This window comes from Trichoplax adhaerens, genomic scaffold (genome assembly GCF_000150275.1).
Source record: "Trichoplax adhaerens TRIADscaffold_6 genomic scaffold, whole genome shotgun sequence".
Classification (NCBI taxonomy): Eukaryota; Metazoa; Placozoa; class Uniplacotomia; order Trichoplacea; family Trichoplacidae; genus Trichoplax; species Trichoplax adhaerens.
In genome coordinates, this window is record NW_002060948.1 from 4,740,400 (window position 1) to 4,762,870 (window position 22,471).

The window sequence follows — 22,471 nt, forward strand, 5'->3', positions numbered from 1 at the left end:
AAGTTGGAGAACTCTTTAACTTGAGGCAATCAGAAAATCAACAGTTGCTGAGCCTCTTGTTCTCTACTTTGCGATTTTGTGAACTCTACTATCACGGACAACTCGAGAATATTTGTTGAATCCATCTTTAAAAGCTAATCGAACATGCCTGAAATAAAAGTGGTTCCGTTAGGTAGAGGATAAGTAGACTTGTGCGATGTTATGCTAGATATTATTTTGCAGTATTGGCTCAAATTGGATATGATGGATGGGACTTATTAAAATACGCATTTGCATCTATTTTTTACATTTTAGGCGCTGGACAAGGTTTGTCAAATTTTACTTCACTTTGATCATTGATTACTTGAACTACCAACAAAATGGTCAAGAACTAAAAGCTGCAAAATCTTAATCATACCTTAAATGATACGTCTAGTGGACTTAATAATTTCTCTTTACTGACAGAGAATAACACGAGTATTTTCATTTTGTATCAAGAGTTGTAACGTGTATCAGAAATCTGCAGAGTGTGCAAATAGTACCTTTAACTCATATTTACCCTGATAATAGAAATGAGTACACCAAGTAGATCATTATTATGTTTAAGAATCGATAAAATTTTGTTACAGCACGTATAAAATATTTATTTTGTTCCACACTGTCTTACTCTACTGATTATAATTGTTGCACCTTTACAACCAAAGCTTGATTGAAGTAAATACTTGTAAATTACAGGTAGATCTAGTAGTCCATGCAACAATACTCTACACTAGTTCCCAGCCGAGTTTCAAAAAAATTTTTTGTACTGTATGTAGTACTATGATAGTACTATGGTCATTAGTAAGTTCCTTGAAATCTTCTATATGTATATATCAGCAGTATAGTCTCTACGTTATTGATACTATTAGAATTTGCAGTATAGAAGTAGTATTGAGATGGAATTGCTATATTTCTGTTGCTAACAATTGATGTTAGCCCTATGATTTAAGCAGTTGTGGTACAAGTACTGTATAATGTACATATCGTTGAGATTTTTCTTGTTTAAAGTAAACGTATGTGTATACAAATAGAGTATACAAATAGCTAGGTATATTCTAGGTATTTCTGTAGTAGGATACCGTTGGTTATTCTTTATCACATATCATTCATAAATATCAATTACTATTTCTTATGTTCTAAAGACGTCGGACGCAGTTGTATTCTTGTCACGATTGGATGCAAGAATATCATGTTCGACTGTGGGATGCACATGGGATACAATGACGATGTAAGTTTGAAAACAGGCATGGCTTAGGGAATTGTACAATAATTATAATTATGCATCACTCTGTATACTATCTTTATATTATTATTATACATGATCGAAAGGCGACCTAACTTATCGGGCTTACTCGTTGTTTGATAATAACCAAATAGAGAGTAAAATATTGTTCGATGTAAACTCATCGTATTTATTGTACCTTGAGTAGAGACGTTTCCCGGATTTTACGTATATCACACGTTCAGGAAGTTTAACTCAATTTCTAGATTGTGTTATAATCAGGTCTGTCTACATTCATATCTATTGATGTAAAGTAATTGTAACATGTACAGTATATAACTTATTCTTGGATACCTTAAACTATGTTGGAAACTAGAACTTATTCAGTTTGTCTAGCTATGGTATCGGACTTGGATGTAATACAATTTATGATCAATTTTAGAAAGATAACACTACAGCATGAAATGAAATTTTAGTATGCTATAGGATTGACTTTACTAACTCTTTCTGCATATTTTAAATTTAGCCATTTTCACTTAGATCATTGCGGAGCTCTACCGTATTTCTCTGAAATGTGTAAATATGATGGTCCAATATACATGACACACCCTACTAAAGCAATATGTCCAATTCTACTGGTAAGTTAAGATTGGAATTAAACTTAAAATAGTACCATTGTAACATAGCATTGTAGATTCAAAGAAAATTATTACTAGTAAAACGGATTGTTAATTCATATGATGACAATTAAATCGCACTTCAATTAATACAGGAAGACTACCGAAAAATTACTGTTGATAGGAAAGGAGAAAAAAATTTCTTTACTTCGCAAGTATGTTGTTAGCAGGTGTCGCATTTATTGTCTATTCATAGCTTTGTGCAAACTCGATATGGAAATATTTTCCACACAGATGATTAAGGACTGCATGAAGAAAGTTAAAGCAATTAACTTACATCAGACTGTAAAGGTAATTATTGCATTATTACTATCTAAGTATTTTTATTTACCAATGTAAGTTGCCATGATTGTTCTCACTGACCTTGGTGTATTCATTAACTTAATAGAGTAATATTAGTGAATATGCGATATACCAGTAATCTTAGCAACATCATCGTTAAGGTAAATTTTTCTAATAACCACAGGTTGACGACGATTTAGAAATTAAGGCTTATTATGCTGGGCATGTTTTGGGAGCTGCTATGTTCCTGGTTAAGGTCGGATGTGAATCTGTTCTGTATACGGTTAGCGGTTCACAAATTTTGCATTAAATTGCTGTAAAAGCAATAAATCTAATTTCGTGCAAATGGACGTAGAATAACTAGAAATTTCTTGAACTTTCTTAGGGTGATTACAATATGACCCCAGATCGCCACTTAGGGTAGGTCTATTCCTTTTCTGCATTAGGAAATTTTTAGCTAAAATACTTCCGCTTTGAAATTTATTGTATTGTGTTATAGAGCCGCATGGATAGACAAATGTAGGCCAAATTTATTAATAACGGAATCAACATACGCTACCACAATTCGCGATTCTAAGAGGTTTGTTTAATAGTAAAGTATAATATTTACGTAATCAATCACTACAGAATGACTTGAATTGATCATAGTTGATATTAATTACTTTTACCTCGATATTAGATGTCGTGAAAGAGATTTTCTAACAAAAGTCCATGAATGTGTTGAACGAGGCGGCAAGGTGAGAACTTCAAATTAGGTGCTATTTGTTATGCAATTACGTATATTTTCCAACAACCATTAAACTGTTATATTCACTTAACTTAGGTTCTGATTCCCGTTTTTGCCCTTGGAAGGGCACAGGAGTTATGCATTTTATTGGAAACTTATTGGTAATAATTTAATTTTATATATAATGACAGCACTTATTTTATAGTCAGGATACTTATTCGTAAGTTACTTTAATATCTTAGGGATAGAATGAACTTAAAAGTCCCTATCTATTTCTCGACTGGTTTAACAGAGAAGGTGTATATTTATTTATTAAATTATCAAATGGAAAGCAGAAAATTATGTAACCTGAATTCTGATGTGTTATAGGCAAATCATTATTATAAATTATTCATTACTTGGACAAATCAGAAAATTCGACGAACATTCGTACAACATAATATGTTCGAATTTAAGCATATAAAGGTATTGTTGATTATCCATCGAAAAGTTTATCAAATAATTGTCTTACATACTATTTTTGCGTCTTGTTGTTAGCCTTTCGATCGCGCCCTGATTGATAATCCTAATCCTATGGTAGGCCGTTTAGACTGTTGATACTCTCAGAAATACTTGATAATTTTAATCCTTAAGATTTTTTACAGGTTGTATTTGCTACGCCAGGCATGCTTCATGGCGGTCTCTCACTTCAAATATTTAAAAAATGGGCACCAGATGATAAAAATATGGTATTGTCGCTCTTCTCTTGTTAAATTACGTCTATACTGTATATTGTATCAATTATTAATTATCAGATAAATAGCAGTCTTAACCTTGTAAATCCTATAAAATTTTGCACGATTAGGTCATTTTACCAGGCTACTGCGTTGCTGGTACAGTAGGAAATAAAATTTTATCTGGTCAAAGAACCGTAGAATTAGAGAATAAACAAATAGTGAGTATTATTGAGAAAATGATACTTCACTGGTCCTATGAATACGGTCTGTGAATACGGAATTAACTATATTATTTTGTGCATTGTAATCTATAGATTGATGTGAAATTAGCCGTGGAGTATATGTCATTTAGGTAGATAACATTTGTTTGCAATAAACTAATAATTGTTGAACTAATCTAAAATTTCGGATTAAATCACTTTGCAGTGCTCACGCTGATGCTAAAGGAATCATGCAATTAATTAAACATGTAAGCAGATATATTAAACCGTCATCTTTTTCCATTGTAAATGACTTGAAACAACTAAGTATTAATTATAAAAAGTAAGCGATATGCTGCAGTTGATACAGTCTAAAGAACTGAATTATGTGTATTCTCGTCAATATTTAGGCCGAACCTGAAAATGTGATGCTTGTTCACGGAGAGGCGAGCAAAATGAATTTTTTAATGCAAAAAATAGAACAAGAAATTGGTAAGTCATTAGGTCGTCAATGCAGTAAATTTCTTGGTGTTGAACTATAGCATTGGTTATATAAAGAAGTATCATTCTAAATCAAAGGTACCCCGTGCTATATGCCAAAAAATGGCGAAACTGTGAAAATCAGGGCTTCGCCCAAAATAGCTGTAGATATGTCGTTCGAGCTATATAAGCAAAACCAGCCACAGATTTCTTTGAAGTCTCATATCCATGAAAATAAGAAGCCTCGATTAGATGTAGATCCTCGCATAATTGAAGGAGTTATTATCATGGATGACAACGTAATTTTTTAGTTTCTCGTTCGTTTAACATGTGTGTTTACGTTGAATTCGCACTATTTGTATGACATTTGTTTAACTTGGAAATAAATTCAATTTTGGCAGTCAACAAGATTGGTCGACTCTAAGCAAGCTCTCCACGAACTTGGAATGAAAAGCCATAATTTAAATTTTTGCAGTACTATAAGCGTACCGGATAAAGTAGTTCGCAATGAACTACTACGTGAACTGTACTTACATGTTAAGAGGTAACTTTACTTTTCACCAACTCACTTGTTCATTTACGAGATAATTCATTATATCGAATGAATCGATTAATCTACTATGGCAATATTTTAGTGATTTCCCTAAAGAAGAAGTATCCCAGTCATCAGATGGCTCTATTAAATTGCATTCTGTTGTTATTGAGGTAAAAATTTACAGTACAGGAATAGGTACTGAATAACAATAACAGTAAAATGGCAATGCTAATATCTCGCATCTTCTACTATTTCCTAACCTATTTTAGTATCAAGTAAATGATGATAGTGAGGCAGTCATTGCAATTTCGTGGGATTACAAGGTAAAGTTTTGTTTATTTTACAAGCAAAAATGTCGAATCCTGCTGAAGATTTAAGCATTTTACTTTTAGGATGAAAATTTTGGTTCTTCAGTTGTCTCTATAATTCAACAGAGGCTAACAGGAAAAGCATGAAGTAATACTATTACAGAATTGCGAAGAATTCTCTTCAGGGAAACGCTGTATTTATAATACGCTTTACAAAACTATACAGTATATTACTTTAATATCTGTAGTAGCCCAAATAATGTATATTAGATCCTCAGTCATTACTTATTATGTTGCAAGTGAGATGTTTACGGAGAAAATGAGTTGATATCTTTAATTTGCAGCCAATGTGTACTCTTGTGGATACTGCATAAACTATAATAACTGTTGAAATGCGATGCATGACTATTGACGAGAAAATAGTTATAAAAAACCCTATATCCACGGATAGCATACTGTATGGTATGTAAATCCGCTTGATGGTTTACTACTTGCTATCTATTTCAATTTGAAAGATGCATAGATTTGATACAACGTCCTTTCGCATCAAATATAGAAAATATTCATGAAGGATAGATAGCACATTATACAAAACTACAGCTTCTCTCTTGACCAAAGTAGATCAAATATAAATTAACGATTTTTTTTACTCGTATAATGCCTAAAAAAGAAATGACAAAGGAATAAACATAATTTAATGATTCCCTATCATGGATGATAATAGTATATTAACCTTAAGGAAAAGATAAATCCTTAATTGTAATATCGACAAGCTAACCTTTCTTGCAAATTCTGGTAAGACAAAAGAAGCACGATGAACGTCCACGTTGTAATAACGCAAATTAAATTTCTTTACTTCAGCAGGAGAAAACTTGTATAGTGGCTCTCGAAAATTAGTTTTCTACATGTAGATGTACACAAAAAGTAAAGGTTACTATAGTACTGATATAGCGAGACTACTACCATATAACGTGTTGCATGATTAAAAATTTATCCATACACGTACTCAGTACGAATAAGATACTTAGTAGATATGCATAGATAATTATAATTGAATATTTTTTCTATAATTGATTTAAAATCAAGATACCTCGTCGAGGCTACATAACAGCAAGCCAATTTGTCCAGATGGATACGTTGGAATTGTGGTGTAAGCATAATCAACAACAGGATAGACAGTCTTACAAAAATTTTGCATGGTCTTAATTAACGATAAGTGTAGCCATTGGCATTCACCTGTAAAGCAACAAATAGACAATAATTTTAATCATAATACTAACAGAGCATACAGCTATTTAGCAAAAGAATAACTTTAAATTAGAAAAGCAGACCCTGAGCACAGACGATCCCACCAGGAGCTAAAGCTGTTTTCATCAATTCATAATACTCCTTTTCAAATAATGATGAAGCGGGTCCTTGGATATTAATAGCACAAGATATATTATCAATATTACTGTAACTGACTAAACTCAGTGAGCAAATTTTTTACGGCATGCAGAATACGAATATGCGAAAGTGATTTTATGGCAATTTCGCAATCCACTTACCAATGGGATCAGATGAATCAGTAATGATAACATCAAATTCGGATTTATGGTTCTTCATAAATGCAAGTCCATCGCCAATATGAACGGTTACTTTCTCACTTTGAAAGCCCACGCTAGTGCTTGGAAGATATTTCTTGCTAACGTTGATAACATCCTTTGCAAATTATGATAACATTGGTTAGCCAATTATTAATAAGTATTCAATTAGATTTGAAAGACATGGATAACTACTGTGTCGGGTTATCAACTGGTTTTCTAGAAGTTTTAGTAATCTTTAATAAAATGGGCAATGAAAGTGAATGGATGGCCCAAATTAATTACTACCTCATCGATTTCACACTGGGTCACCTTCTTGACGGCTGGATGTTTCACTACCTCTCTAAGAACTCCACCATCACCGCCGCCTATGATTAAAACCTTGTAACAGCAGTAAAGAACTATTTGATTAGACAGCCATTTTATTGAAGCAATTTGAAGCAGTATATCTACTTTAGCTGGATAGGTACTGTATTTATTAGATCAAAGTTATCCACTCCTAGCGAGTACACATAATGTCCTATCCCATAAATCAACGATTGTACGCATACGGTAGCATACAAGAAATGGAACAGAAATGACAAGGTCAATCGATCTACATACATTGCTAGGATTTGGATGGGAATTTAATGGCAAAAATGAGATCATTTCTTGATAGGAAAATTCGTCGCGCTCAGTCAGTTGTATAACACCGTCCAAGACTAGTACATTTCCATAAGTTTTGCTATTATGTTTTATTTGATGGATGGAGAGAATAATTAGGTTAGGGTAATACAATTTGCCATTGCGATTGATTGATGGTATGCTTTGTATGGAGAATATGGAGAGCAAGCAAATTATTATGTACCGCATCAATACGATTGGTTGTACCTTTTAAAAACGGCAATATCTTGATATTTCGATCGACCTTGATATAAAATTTCATCTACTTGTAAGGTAAAAGCTTGACCAGGCCACAAAGAGCTAAATTCTCGAAACCATCCATCACAAAATGGAGCAGGCAATTGTGTACTTTCTGTCTTTTGGCTCATTTTAATTGCACTGTCAAAAATGAATAATAATGGAAATGATGAATTATGAACAACACCCTTGAACGAGACATGCACATCCAATAAATCTTGTAATCTAATGATAGCATGGATACATTCTAGTCCTAACCCAACTTGGTTATGGCTGAAGTTGACTGAGCAAGATGAAGAGGAGCCTGTAGGAGGTGCAGGTGGCGATAGATTGAATTTTCTGCAGTCGTGGAGTCGAGCACGTCCTGGAATGGACTGCCAGAAGGAAGGAATTCTGAAGAATCCCGGGCTTCTATACAGTACAATATACTATAAACTGTACACTGTACACGGTACATAGTCCAGTACAGTACCACGGTGCTACAGTACGCCGTACTGTAAGGTACAGTATAAATTTGGTTAGTCGCATTAGCCATTCTACTGTACTGTACTGTACACTCTACCATTCTACAGTACTGTACACTGTACAGTACAGTATTTCATTCTTTTTGGTACTGTACACTGTAGACTGAACAGTGAACACGTGTACTGTACAGTATAGTACTGTATTGTACTGTATGGTATGCTGAATTAATTAATCTAATTAAATCTTTCTTTCGATTTGAAGATGGCAACGAATATATCGAAATTCTTGTCATGTGCTGGGACAATTCTTTGCATGTTGGTAGAAAGGACGCTAGTTGTACATGAGTTGAAACCGTATGTTTTCTTTTTCTCTATAGTTAAAGATAAAATAAGTACCGTAGAGTACACTGCACAGTGGACTGATTCAGCATGCACAAAGTCGCGAATTGTCCAGCTTACACACTTTCATTTCATGTCATACTAGACCTTTATATTTAGTGGGAGTCGTCATCGCATTTTTGGGAATACCATATTTAATGTGGGTAGCACTAATTAGGAACCCACACTATTCGTTTGTCCACACTAATTGCCGTAGGTAGTACTGTATAGTAGTCTATGGTAATGCACAATACACTCAGCCACTTGAGAATTGATTTTCCGTACACTTCGCTGAAACTGCTCTGCCGACACATTCTACGCTAGTGAATAGACAGTACAGTATATCCATGTTGATCCCTCTGATGTCCCTGTGTGATAATAGATTTTGAAAATATTGTAATTTAAGGCCACATTGCAACACTATACTGTAGTGACTCATGGTTTCCTTCTGTACAAGCAGTACATGCCTTACTAAAGTTACCACAAATAGCTTAGGCAAATAGGAAAGTGCGGAGGAGAGATTTAGACGACAATATTTTGCAAAGCACTACCATTAGAGTCAGATCAGCAAACACTGTACTATATACTATACTGTACAATGGACATATTGACTTAGGAACTTAGTAAAAGGATGTATTGACCATATGCTAAATACTCTCTCTCTCTACTCCCTGGTACGCCCGGTAGGGCACTAATGGAAAAGCATCCACGGTAAGATGTCAACGCACATTGTAGTCCATACTTTCACTAATCGACAGTAATGTAGTATTTAATGAGCAATAATTGGGGTTAAGTACCGGTCAGTTCCTAGTCACTTTCTAGGAAGGTATCGGTTAAAAATAAACTACTGACAGTAGTGTAGCGTAAAAAATCTCAGCTCGACTACGTCATAGGATAATTAATCTTAAAATAGACGTAACTAGACATAACCTTATAACAATATGCAAAACGATCTACTACCCGACCTAGCGGGTATGCTACATTAAATAGAGGAAATCACACAATATTTTTGCACAATTGGATTTCGATAGATAAATCCTAAACTATTATGTGTTATTCGATGCTTATGCAACTTTACTTCCATATAGATTGTTTGATCCAGTAGATAAAGACTCGACGAGAAAGCATACGAAGTTGCAAAGTCTAGGATAGAATCAAATTCAAGTGATCACATATCTATAGTACTACTGTACCGTTGTGGTTTATCTACACTGTAACGTATTTCATTTCCGTTATTTTACTATACGAAGATATCTCGTAAATACCCTCATTTAAATACGTGCATTAAATTAACTCATTTGGTCATAATGAATCAATTCACTAATCAATAATAGCATTAAATGGACCACTGGTTGTGGCATCGTTGAAGTGTTGTTATTTTTAATTGTACATAGGTTCCGGTATAAATACAATGGTGTCGGAGCCCTCGCAAATTCCTCTGCTCGATTAATATCACAATATAATCATTATAATAGAAAGAAGAAAAAAAGACAGAAATTATACGGCTATAATACAATATACCTTACTACCGATATAATATAAAAATGGCTTTACCAAATGCGCTGTCATAGGATATGTTTCCACCTAAAGGTACTTCCAATACTGTACAATATGGAGCTAAATGCAGTAGAAATTTTCAAACGTTCAAAGAAATAGAGTTGCGCACATATATGTACATTGTACACAACACTAATTCGTACTGTTATATTCATATACTCGTATCACCATTGGTATCTACATGATAAAAATGGCTCATCTAAAAATAATAACTTATCATTGTATATTATAAATTGCAATTTATCAATGGAATAACGGTTGCTTTAATGCCAAGTTGTCATCTTCTATGGTATACTTCTCATTTTGCCAATCTAGTCGAAAAATTTACATATATTTAACTTTAACGCAAAATGTTTCTTCATTCTTATCATCTTCATCGTTAATAAAAATAAAGATTTCCACAATATTTCGATCATCGCTAGGCAAGAATTTTAACCCAATCATGTGTGATCCGCCACCTTCAACCTGGTAAAATTAGATAAACTTGTTTTTTAATCTAATTTAAGCAATACATTTAGCCGATATCATCGAATTTGGTAACTCTGTACTAATTCCTTATGGTATTATAATTAAGAAGTGATTACTATTACGACCAACCTCAATGAGGCCTTCGCGAAATTGTAACAAATCTTCACGATTGCATTTTAAACGAAATCTCTTTCGCATCGGATAAGGATTTGTAAAAGATATTCTCTATAAGTAATAAACATGTCCAAGGCAATTACAATAAGTCAATAGTGTCGGTGTCTTTCGGCTACATCCTCCTTCATAATTATGTAGCTCATCTATATTTAACGGGCTAGAAATAATTTATATTCAAATGCAATTCGAATGGGACCAACCTTATTGGAGCTTTTACCAGCAACGATATTAATCTCAAACGCTTTAGAAATTATTGGTAATTTAACGGCTACGCAAACCAGCCAAGAGTGGACAAGTTGATGATACTCCGTATCTGTTATAGTGTTAAAATTGCAATAACGTTTAACACAACCTCAGCCAAACTAATTTCCTAATTAGTACTATTTGGTAGGTCAAGATGCCTGTCTGTCTCCGTTATAAACTAATCAACATTAAATTATAGTAGTGAAACTTACCAACGACGTTAATATACATAATTCTTTGACCTGATGATTTCGGTATTACTGTTACTATTAATTCGTGGACTGAATTGGCCATCAACATAAATTCATTCGTTGGAGCGATCTAAAACGAAGACATATAGATAAAGTAGGTCATAACTGATTGGTTTCAGTGAATGGTTTTCTCCTATTAGAATATACTATATAGTATGGTATGGAATACAAATGATATAGGTTTCTATGGTTAACAATTATATCTTTAAATCAAATTAATTTTATCATTATCGATAAACCTTACCATTAATTCTGCCGGATGAGAAGAATAACATTGAATTAATCTTGACACCGGAGTCCCTCGTAATATCAACGACTGCTTTAATGTCTGCCCTTCTGTTGCACAAATATCGACCCTAAATGAAGATGGATAAAAAAGACAAAATTACCATTAATGATATTAGCTGCAACTGCTTAACTTAATAATGATTTCGATAGTTTCAAGAATAAACACCATCCTCATTATTCATGTGTTATTAAATTTTATAATTTCTATTCTTGCTACCTTTGCTGCGCGTGGATGAAGAATTGCCATGTCTGTATCGGTCTCGATAAATAATTATCCCTATTATTTAAGAATCAAATTTCTTATTGCAAATAAATCGATTTTCGAAGTAATACTATTATAAACTTCAAATAATCTGAATATTAATATCATATATGAAATGAAATAGTAATTATTAATAAGATCATAAAATGCATGCTGTAATTTGTACGCATTTACTTCGTTTATATTACCAAACGTAGAACTAGGTTACTGGACTAAATCAATGAGCTTAGCATTGCTATAATCATAGCATGAACAATTAATATATAATGTTTGTCTATACCATGTACGCTACTCAATGTAGGTTATAACAATTGATCAGGTTTACGAATATTATAAATATTGTTTACCACAATCGTATATTCGTATCATCTTCAGAAAGTACGTGCTTGTATATAGTTTTATTCACGTATATCACTTAGTATGCACCACGTTATTAGACTAATACAATTGCAGACGTATCAATACTAAATTAATGAAACTCAATTCAAAGATTGTCAAGGGTATTTAGATCTATTATTGGTGTATATAGTATGTGATTAGAACTATTGCAATTTATCCAATTTCTCAGTGATAATGGGTTAGCAAAATTTTACCACAGTATCATTCTGTTAGCCATTATAAAAGTTTAGTGACTTACGAGAATAAAAGCAGATAGAATCGCTTAACACTTGGTGACTGACTGCATGCTACTTTCAGAAAAATGTCTTGTGGCTCTCCGGGAAACTACATATAATCACGACATACCCAAGATATTTCAAGTTGATAATCAGTAACATGGTACATCATGAGAAAAATGGAATGAGTCAGTAAAATTACATATATGGCAAAGAGATACCGAACATCAAAAAAATAAAAAAAAAAGACTTACTGTAGGTTTACTGTCACAAACAACATTTGGATCGCTGCACTTGACATATAATTGCTTTTGATCATCGACATCAGTCATAAAAGAACCACCTGATAGCCATTGGAACAAGGTATCATTAAAAATAACATTCAGGCAGAGAAATATTTCATAAGTTATCTATTTCTTTGCTAGGCTATTTCAGTTTGGTTGATCGTAGATTTGCTATGCTTTATTAATTATTTTAAGCAGATTTCTTAAATTTTTTTTAACCTGTATTAGAACGCCATGGTGGTAAACGAATAGAACGTTTAAAGAAAGAATTTTCAGGATGATAAAATCGAAATGTTTGATCAATAATGTGCGGCTGAGGTTCCACATGTAAGGCTAAGATAGCTACCGGATTCTCGTTCGATTTCGTAACAAAACTGACCTAGATGTCCAAAGATTAGTTTTATTGTAGACAATTTATTCAAATAAGTCAATTAAAGCGTTTCTTAGCTAATTCATAGTTAATCGAGAAAATAATTTTATTTTAATACCTTAATTGTACGTGGTTGTATGCACGTAATTTTGCCTAATTGCTGTTTAAATTCTACTACCGACTGTGATGGTGGTTTGATCGATGCTACACTTTCCTACACATAGATTAAATTCAGTTAATGATAAAATTAAATACATAATCCATAATAAATTTAGCTCTATTATCGTAATAAGTTAAAATTTGTAGTTTTAATTGCTAAAATTTCCTCCGGAAATTACTCGGACCAACTATACTAAGCTTAACCTGATCACGTGCTAAATGGTCAGCCCGAAAACTTTGAAACTTAAAAGGAATATTGACCACTTCTGATGGCTTCATAAATATTTCTGGATGTTGCCCTTGACTATCTTGATTGAACATGTTTTCTTCTAATGGTGTATGAACTTCATGGAGCTTCTTATAATGTCGCCATTCTCTCGAACTAGTTAAAATCCTACAGAGATTATTTAGTCATAGCGATCAAAATAACAATTTTAGCTCCATCAAACACATAAACATAGTACGAAGTTCAGCAACAGTACAAATTGCGCGAACAACTCATAGACTGAGTATTAGTACGTTCTATAATTAATAAAACTCCCTATCTACGTACCTTAAATCGGGATCATCACATTTAATAATAATATTTTGTTCTTGATTGTATGGATTTTTAAATGAAAATTCGAAGAACTCTGCGCTACCAAAGGATGGATGAATAACATGGCGAGATGTGATAGCATCATATAATATATTGGTGATGCCTTCATGTTTAGACATTTCCCTATTCAAATTTCCAAGATAGAATAGTAAAAGAGTATTAATTTGCGATTGTTAATCATAAATATGGTACAATTTATTTATATCAGCCACTTTAGAATATAAATTTAAAGTAGAAGTTTCTAGTGAACCTAAATTTTTCAACAGTTCTCATATCACGTAATCGATTAACTTTCTCTTCATTTTGCACCTAGTCGTGACAGTAATCAATTCAATTTTGATATTAGTCAGGTGAGACAATAAAAAATGTCCAAGATAACATTAATGAGTTACAGAATCTAGTTTGTTAACATACCAGACGAATATTTGTACTTTCACCCATGCTTGCCATATTTCTTCGAACTGCTTCCATTCTAGCCATTTTTCTAATGAAAAATAAAGTATACAGATTTGAAAAAGATATTTATACTCGTACTGTCGTACACGTACACATTTTAACGAAAAGGTCCAATATCGCAAATGTATTGAGATATGTATAATACATTGCACTACTCAAATTTTTATTCAGAAATTGAGGTTGTTGCCAAAGATATCGAGAGGTATCAAAATGATGCATTTATATCTCAATGTTTAAAATGTTAGTGCAAGGGTGCAATACATATTTCTATTACTTCAAATATAGTATCTGTATATATTTGGCTAGGTCTCTCTCTTCATTATATAAGTATAATATAAAGAGGCGCCTATAAACAAGCTTACATTCAATGCTGTATTTAACTAGTTTTGACTAATTCTATGACAACAATTACTATTAAGATATCGTTGGAGCAATATTTTACTAATTTTTTTTTTCTGCGAAAAAAATAAACGTTGGTACCTTAATCGTGCTGCATCATTTTCTTTACCGGCTTCAGTTGGATCATGAAGAGTTTTGGCTTTCCGCGTTAGCAGAGCAGACGCAAGTTCAGTACTACTTTCCGACAGCAGCTTTGCAGTTTTAATTAAACGTTGCTTAGATCCTAGATCAACATATACGAGTTTAAGCAACTTTAGAAACCGAACTAGATAACTCTGAAGATACGCTTTCGTTTAAATGGAATACATTTGCTTACCAGCCGTCTCATTTCTAATCTCTCCGCCTTTAGCAGTCACCGATGGAATAATTTTAGCTTTAGGAATGGGTTCCATGCCTAGATAATTATCGTTTTAAATAGAGAAATGCTTACAAATGTATTTGAATAGCAAAATTTTTCCTTCAGAGAATTTGTATAGAGCAAAGAAATGGGCTGCTAAAGATTTCTGTAACGTCTTACGATTTTATGATAACGCGGGAATAGCACTTTAAATATTTATTTAATATATCAGCCATACGTAATCATTATAATTATTTACCTCTTTTAGCTTTGTTAACGTCACTAACATTGCCTATATTAGCTACTTTCATATGTAATTTGCCACGTAATCTTAACTTTGTCCCAACAGGTCTAATACTTCCTGTCCTACTCTGTTAATATTTAACGGCAGCATAAGAAATCTCGTTATATTGCTAATTTCATTGAATTACTATCATAATAGTTTTCATTTTAGCCAGGATTATCCTGGTATTCCTTGAAGAAATAAATACTGAAATAGTAATACCGATAACTGTTATCTTTATTCTACCGTCATTAACTGTCTCGATTTTGAGTTTTGTAGTTATGGATTTACTATACAGTAATAATTAATGATTACAGCCAACAACAATTTTGCTTTAATATAGTAGATAATTTTTAAACGTCAATTTGACAGTAGTACAAATAGACTTACTAAGTCTCCTGTTAAAATAGGAGCATCGCGATCATACTCAGTGGAAATAATATCTAGTTCAACGGCCATTTGAACAGCTTCTCGACCCTGCCGAACTAGATTCTATGATAATAAAAAGGAATCATTACGATTGAAAAGGTGCTATTTTTATTTAGTGCCCGTACTATCATCTCGCACCTTCAGACTTAATGACGTTGAACCAATTAATAGCAATGAATCAGCATCCCATATATCGATATGAAGTGTATGAGCTCGTAGATATTGCGTAAATGTGAGATATTCATCGGGTTGCATAAAGGCTGGATCGATATTGAATGATAGCTATATATTTATTAAACAATAATGCACTTTTATTACGAGAATAAAAGACAAATAATAATCTTGATCTAATGCTTAAATTTTTGTTTGCTTGCTTTATGTACTGTTTACCTGGTAGCCAGGTGGTTCATCAGCAATACTTCCATCTTTATTTAGCCTTCGAAATATGCAAGGGACAGACAATGGATCTGTTATGCTACTACCTCTACTTTCTTCTACTACTTTCAGCCTTGAAAGATGGCAATAAAATGCATAATCAGCAATACTTGCTAACAAATCTCATAAATAATTTATTTAAAAATCAGATATCAGTCGTTCATGAAGTAATACAATCCAAGCAATATTTTAATCATAAGGATATTAATGTAATGATTACAAAAAAAATTTCGTTATATGACTTCTCCACGAAAGATTAGAAAAGATGATATAAGTAACTACAAAATTCAAATCGCTTACCTTTCAGAGATAATTTCAGGAAATCGATAAAATTGAAACGAGAAGAACGTATGGCTGTGTGTCGACCTAGCAATAGTAAAAATATCGTCGAGTAAGAAATTTTACGGGTATGATTAGATAATGTTTAAAATTATTCAGTCTGTAATTGATAGATATATGCGTACTGCGCAACTATTACTATATACCGAAGGCTAGCATAAACTAGCTACATATGTTGACGTGGTTAGATTGAATAATTTTAAAACTTGGAAGTATGATATAAACGTATAACCATGCTTGAAAGTAAAGGGAAGCATTTCTATTTGCTTATAGTAGATTATAGCAACTAGCATGGGCCTCATAATATAGATTGACAAGATTTAGGTTAGTGTATGCATAGTCCAGGGACGTATTTAAGCGATAGATGCTTGTAGATTATCATATACTGTAGCGGACTCTAATGAACCAGTAATTACCAGCTCCACTTGATCTGTTCTTACGATATGTATACCTTGCTCTAGTAGACTGGGTGAACTATTTACTACGTTACTACAATCAGCCTTTCGTAACTTGAAATTCACTTGATATTTACGGTTGTACGCGTATTATGATACGGGCTCGTAATAAAAGCTAGATTATAGATAATTTACGTATAACATTGATATATTCTCTATACTACAACCAAAAGATGAAACAATGTTTCAATATCACATTTAAATGAAAATCTAAGGGTGACAGATATTAAACTGAAACTTGAATGGTTATTCTTATTTTTAAAATAACTGAGGCTACGAGGTCGCGGTAAAATCTTAAGTTATACAAAATAAGATAAAGGGATACAAAGATTTAGTAATAGGTAAAATAATCATGCATACTTTGTAAGGGCAAGAAATTGAAAAACAATTTCGTTACACTTTAATTGATCATGTTCTTCCAGGGCTGAATCGAATTGAATTTGATCATTCACTCCAACTGGGGTAGGTGGCTGATCTAAGCGATCTTTAATGTCGGGAAATCCAGCCGCATATAATCGAGCATAAGCGGCTCTTGATAGAGTTACTTGATGTCTAATACAAGATAGTATTTAATCTTTAAGCCATGTGTAGAAAATCAGCATAAATGAAACACACGAATATTTAAAAGATCCATTAATTAATTAACAAAAGTAGTTATAGACTTACGTTCTTGACACAGATCCCGTTGCTAAGATCGGATAATCATGGCTTGGAGTATCTGGTACTTGCACTAACTCAGGGCTATGTGCTACTATTCTAGGTGATTGTTTCTGTAAATTAAGTAGCAAATATCAATTGCTATACCCTCACCTGTAAATGCAACATTAATCTATAAAACCAACTTGCTAGAAACGATCTCGTGAGTATCTTACCTCATGGTACTCTTCATCAGCTAAATTGCCTACTCGCGAAATATTTTCATCAGGCTGATGTTGCGATACATTCCGTGGTCGCTGAAATAGTATGATTGATTGCAAAATTAACTTTTGATATCTTTAATTAATTCTAATTAATAACTGCAAAATGAAAATATAGATGAACGAGCTTCTGCATGTTGACTTACCTGTTGCACTTGTGCTTGTTGATGTGATAAGTTCGGCGATGATTTAGAGTTTCGACTTCTATAATATAAAAATGAAAATTCATATTGATTTTATCTTAGTCAAAATTCCACGCGATCAGAAAATCTGTTTCGAATCATATCTGATCTTCCCTAACAACATGTACAAATCCATGACAGAATTAGGTCGAAAACAAGATTCTTTAGGCTGACATTATATTTTACGATAATCAAAATTTAAAAGGTATAAATAATACAAATGATTATAAGTAGCTAAGGAGTTGTGGATACCAGGCGAAATTCATGAAAACTTCACGTCAGCGACGTTTCATATATCTTAGATATTTGAAGAATAGACTCTAAACTACGGTAGACTATTCTTTAGTAACTGAATTTTTGGGATTATAAGCTGCTTTTAGCCAAAATAATATACATTCTAGATACTCAAAAGAACACCATTTTACTAGCAACTCTATTTTACACTCTATATATTCAAACTTACTTTGGTCCCTTCGGTAACGGAGGCTTACTACCAGGAGAACTTTTGCCATGAAAATGTAAGGCTGGATGTGATAGATAGTGATCATCGTCATTACGATCTGGCGTTGAAACTTGACTATCATTACGAGACTGAAAGAATTGCGAATAAAGTCAGTTTATTTGCATTTATTTAATTTCATTATAATAGATAGATATTCTTTTACCACTTTGTAGTAGTACCTGATTCGATTGAGAACGACGAAGGATTGGTGTAGCAGTAACAGTTCGAACTTCGCTTGAACGCTAGTTGTAAGATAGGTTACAGGTAAATTATATGTAAATGCTCAAGGTAACTCAATAGCAATCCAAATAGAACGTATTAACCCACCTTTGAATCATCTATGTAGGTAAAACTTAATTTTCCAATACCGATGTCGGTAATCTATTGATCAGGAAAAAAATCGACCATTTAAATTTAGTGTTTACGAAATTAATTAATTACGCTACTAAAGTTTAAAGCAAGCTCTATATTAGTACTGATATTATTCATTCTTGTTACTTGGAAATACTCGTTTCGCATTAAAAAAATTTTCGGTTGTTTTAAGTAGCTTTAACTAAAGTCTTACGATGGAGCTAACATCCTTGATACTGTTATATCGTATAATACATACACATATTCTATCCGATGTCTATGAAAGACTAACAATTTACGGTGCTTAAGTTCGTTATTTACAATTATAAGTTAACTACAGCCGCTGATTTATTATCAATATCCTTTCTTCTATCGTAAGAACTATTCCATCCTTACATCTGCATGCTCATTTGCCACATTTGTAAAGACTAATGTATTGTTTGGATTTGGACTTTTGCCGCCGATCATTTTTATTGATATACGATCGCCATTTCTTTTACTTGGACACCAGGCACACCATCTTATCGCCACAGCATAAGGCTGCTGATATTGTGTGTTCTATAATTGTTTTATTAAGTTGGGGATGAGCCAATTAGAATCAACACTTAATATTTCTATCCCCATCACGAATTGAAGTTTTAACTCTATGTCATCTCCGAATATTACCTCTTTTGCAGACTGAGCAGGAGCTGGCTCTACAATAGTATATTCTAACTGGAAGACGATTGCATACATTTCGCTGTCTGCCATTTCTGTTAACTTTAACCGACTGCGTGCTACTAACGAATTACTACCTCCACCAACTGATAGTCCTGAACTTGAAAATGAATGACGGCGTCCAGCTCGACTAGCTGGTGCCTGCTGACTATTATCTGGTTGGAGGTAAACAATCTGAGGTTCAGCTACATAACTCCAGCCGTTATGAATGCCAACCTAATAATTAAGGATAATGACAATGCAATTAATTCATCTCAGTTGAATTAAAATTTTCTATAACTCAGTGCATGGATCATAAATTCTAAAATAAAAACAGCTTACGAGTAATTTTCTATCTTGAACGGACACATTCCTTCCATCGTGTGAAATCTTCAGCTATATTGAACATTACAGATTGACATAAAAAGACAATTTTAAATTCATTCAGATTAGAAGCGCTTTTAACCTTGAATGCACTATTAAATCATCTTATTGTAAGTCTTGCTGTGTTCTTTACCTTTCTTAATCGATCTTCATTCAATTTATTACATAAAAAATTTTCAAATTTCTCGATCGATGGATGAACCAGTATAGAAAGCTGATATAATTAAATTAAGTTAGCATATATGCCAATTGCAAATCATGTCTGTCTATAATTTTAATACTATCGAACATTGATTGCGTGCTAAAATAAAACATCAAAATATTTGTGCATCAAAATATTTGTGAGGTACCTTGTCAACAGCACATTGAATTGTTTTACATAATTTCGGTTTCTTTAGCAAGTCTGGAACTGAACAATGATTAAAGATCATTTAAAGATTATATTCATACGTCGGACCGAATGAATTAATATATGAATGCATAATGAACATATTCTTTCCTACTTTCATTGGATTTACTGGGTAGCAATTGTAACCCAGGTATAAGGTCATCACCACAAAACATTACATTTTCGGGTAATAAATGTAATATTTTTCGCATTGCAGAATGTGTACGTAATGATAATGTGATTGTGCATCCATCAATTACTTTCAGGAAATTGTTTTCTAAATTAATGAGTATTTTCATATGCATTATTAACGAGTTGACAATATTTTTTTCTAAATTTGCTACTATTTCGATTCTAGTATTAGTTGCTAGCATTCGTAGCAAATTGATACATTTCATAATTAAATTCAACCTTCTAACGGCTCAGACATGTAACAAAGAGCTCGTGGTGTTCCATGATAGACTTTTAACCTATGTCAGCAAGGTAAATATTTTAAAGTTATATCGTCCTTGATGAAATTGTTATATTTTATAAATGAATAAATCTATTTGAACCTTGTATCTTGACTGAAAGAACAAATGTTAGTACATATACATACCTTCTAAATTGTTCTGCTGCATTCGATTTTGTATCATCTAATTCTTGAGCTAAGTCAAATATTCGAATAATAGCCCAGCCACGATTTACTGCCTGTTGTCCTCTTTTGCCATGAAAGTCAACTATAATACACAGTTAAATAGTATCAATGTAATATCTAATTTATTACGTATGACGCCATGGCACTTGGACTTTTTATTTACTTGAATATGACACGTTGCTATAGTATCTTTAAAATATTGTTTAAACTGACAAATCAATAACATAAAAAGTTGTATAGTCAATTTTCTAAATTATCGTATAGTATGTACGGGAGGACGCCAGTAGATTACTTTTATTTCAATGCTAGTCGTTATTGTCACTAAGGATATCTGCAAAATGTACATAATATATGTCTAAATGTAATTAAACCTTAGCGTTTACATGCCTTTGAGGTATACTGTAGGGAATACATTCAATCAAGTCATGATCATAAAACCAACAGAATTACTTACTTTATGATAATTTACTAAAATCTAGTATCGCAAAGATTGTTATCGCATAGTGCAAAATGAACATATTGAATCACCATTTTTAAGGCGTAGCAAAAGAAAGAATTTAAAACCGTATTTTGTATAACATCTTTTATTTTAGCAACGAAACAACGTATAGTAATTGATTTTTCGACATTTAGCATACTAATTAATCAGATATACTCTTCGTCTAAATATTCATTTATGATTTGTAATTAATACTAGAAATCAAACACGACTTTAATACTTCCAATACAATAGGTGAAAAGATTTACGTACGTCAAATAGTAACAAACACGATACAGTTATACTGAATAAAACATAGGCATACCTATAGCTACGATTTCAAAAACGCCAATAAGGCTTGGATCATTAATTGATGAATGAAAATATATTAGCTGGAATAAAAAATTACAAAATTTGTATTACAACTATCTTAATCAAGCATTGACGTTAATTAGTTGCATCACAAATTGAGGAGTCATCAAATACAGGCCGCTACGTAGTTAAAATACTGTAAATAAATGTACTGTATACTGGCAAAGAGATTACGTTATTAAATCAATGATACCGTCAGCATATCTGCAGTATAATGTATGAGTATATTAATGTCTCTGATATAACAACTACAAAGCTAAAACTTCAATTTTAATTACATGAATCATGCTACATTTAATTCCATACATGGTTAATATCAATGAGTATGAATACAAATAAGGCCTATTTGGTGCCTTCATTCTGGCTCTATATCTACACTTTACTTACTTGATTATAGCTAAGTCGCGCATGAGATTCATCGAACTTAATACCGATAACATCAGGTCCATGCCATGTGCTACCAATGAATTGCTTGAAAGTGGAATCGTAGAAACTACCTCTTAAGTGGTATTGTATAGAATTATACTCACCCTAAACCAAGTAGAAATATTAAGAAATTTCTTAAGTAATATAATATAAACATAACTTTACAATTATTTATCAATCTATCAAAAAATAGATCTAATGTATACAAATATAAAGTCGCAGAAATGTAGGTTACAAATTCAAATTC

At 32.6% G+C, this 22,471-nt stretch overlaps 3 protein-coding genes across 3 annotated transcripts; 1 reads left to right on the top strand and 2 right to left on the bottom strand.

Annotated features, from left to right (window-relative positions):
- Positions 1-144: 144 nt before the first annotated feature.
- On the top strand, positions 145-5,539 carry TRIADDRAFT_57642 (uncharacterized protein; the record flags this gene model as incomplete). Its single annotated transcript, XM_002113416.1, has 25 exons — positions 145-172; positions 295-306; positions 1,161-1,246; positions 1,449-1,522; positions 1,767-1,878; positions 2,013-2,072; positions 2,152-2,208; positions 2,384-2,482; positions 2,585-2,619; positions 2,699-2,779; positions 2,879-2,936; positions 3,023-3,087; positions 3,169-3,223; positions 3,296-3,391; positions 3,464-3,502; positions 3,571-3,654; positions 3,771-3,860; positions 3,957-3,994; positions 4,069-4,111; positions 4,253-4,334; positions 4,422-4,621; positions 4,724-4,866; positions 4,958-5,027; positions 5,127-5,180; positions 5,510-5,539. 25 exons carry the CDS (start codon positions 145-147, stop codon positions 5,537-5,539), a joined length of 1,791 nt encoding a protein of 596 aa, XP_002113452.1.
- A 272-nt stretch (positions 5,540-5,811) lies between these two features.
- TRIADDRAFT_57643 (uncharacterized protein) lies at positions 5,812-7,779 on the bottom strand (the record flags this gene model as incomplete). The annotated part of the gene is made up of 8 exons (XM_002113797.1): positions 5,812-5,826; positions 5,944-6,066; positions 6,256-6,401; positions 6,518-6,580; positions 6,713-6,866; positions 7,037-7,129; positions 7,352-7,472; positions 7,619-7,779. 8 exons carry the CDS (start codon positions 7,777-7,779, stop codon positions 5,812-5,814), a joined length of 876 nt encoding a protein of 291 aa, XP_002113833.1.
- Positions 7,780-10,371: 2,592 nt separating this feature from the next.
- On the bottom strand, positions 10,372-13,883 carry TRIADDRAFT_26181 (uncharacterized protein; the record flags this gene model as incomplete). Its single annotated transcript, XM_002113798.1, has 12 exons — positions 10,372-10,512; positions 10,645-10,740; positions 10,890-11,002; positions 11,145-11,253; positions 11,428-11,539; positions 11,689-11,748; positions 12,371-12,456; positions 12,602-12,690; positions 12,851-13,010; positions 13,120-13,175; positions 13,346-13,554; positions 13,714-13,883. Coding segments are annotated over 12 exons (1,401 nt in total), but the record flags the coding sequence as incomplete, so codon positions are not given.
- Positions 13,884-22,471: the final 8,588 nt, after the last annotated feature.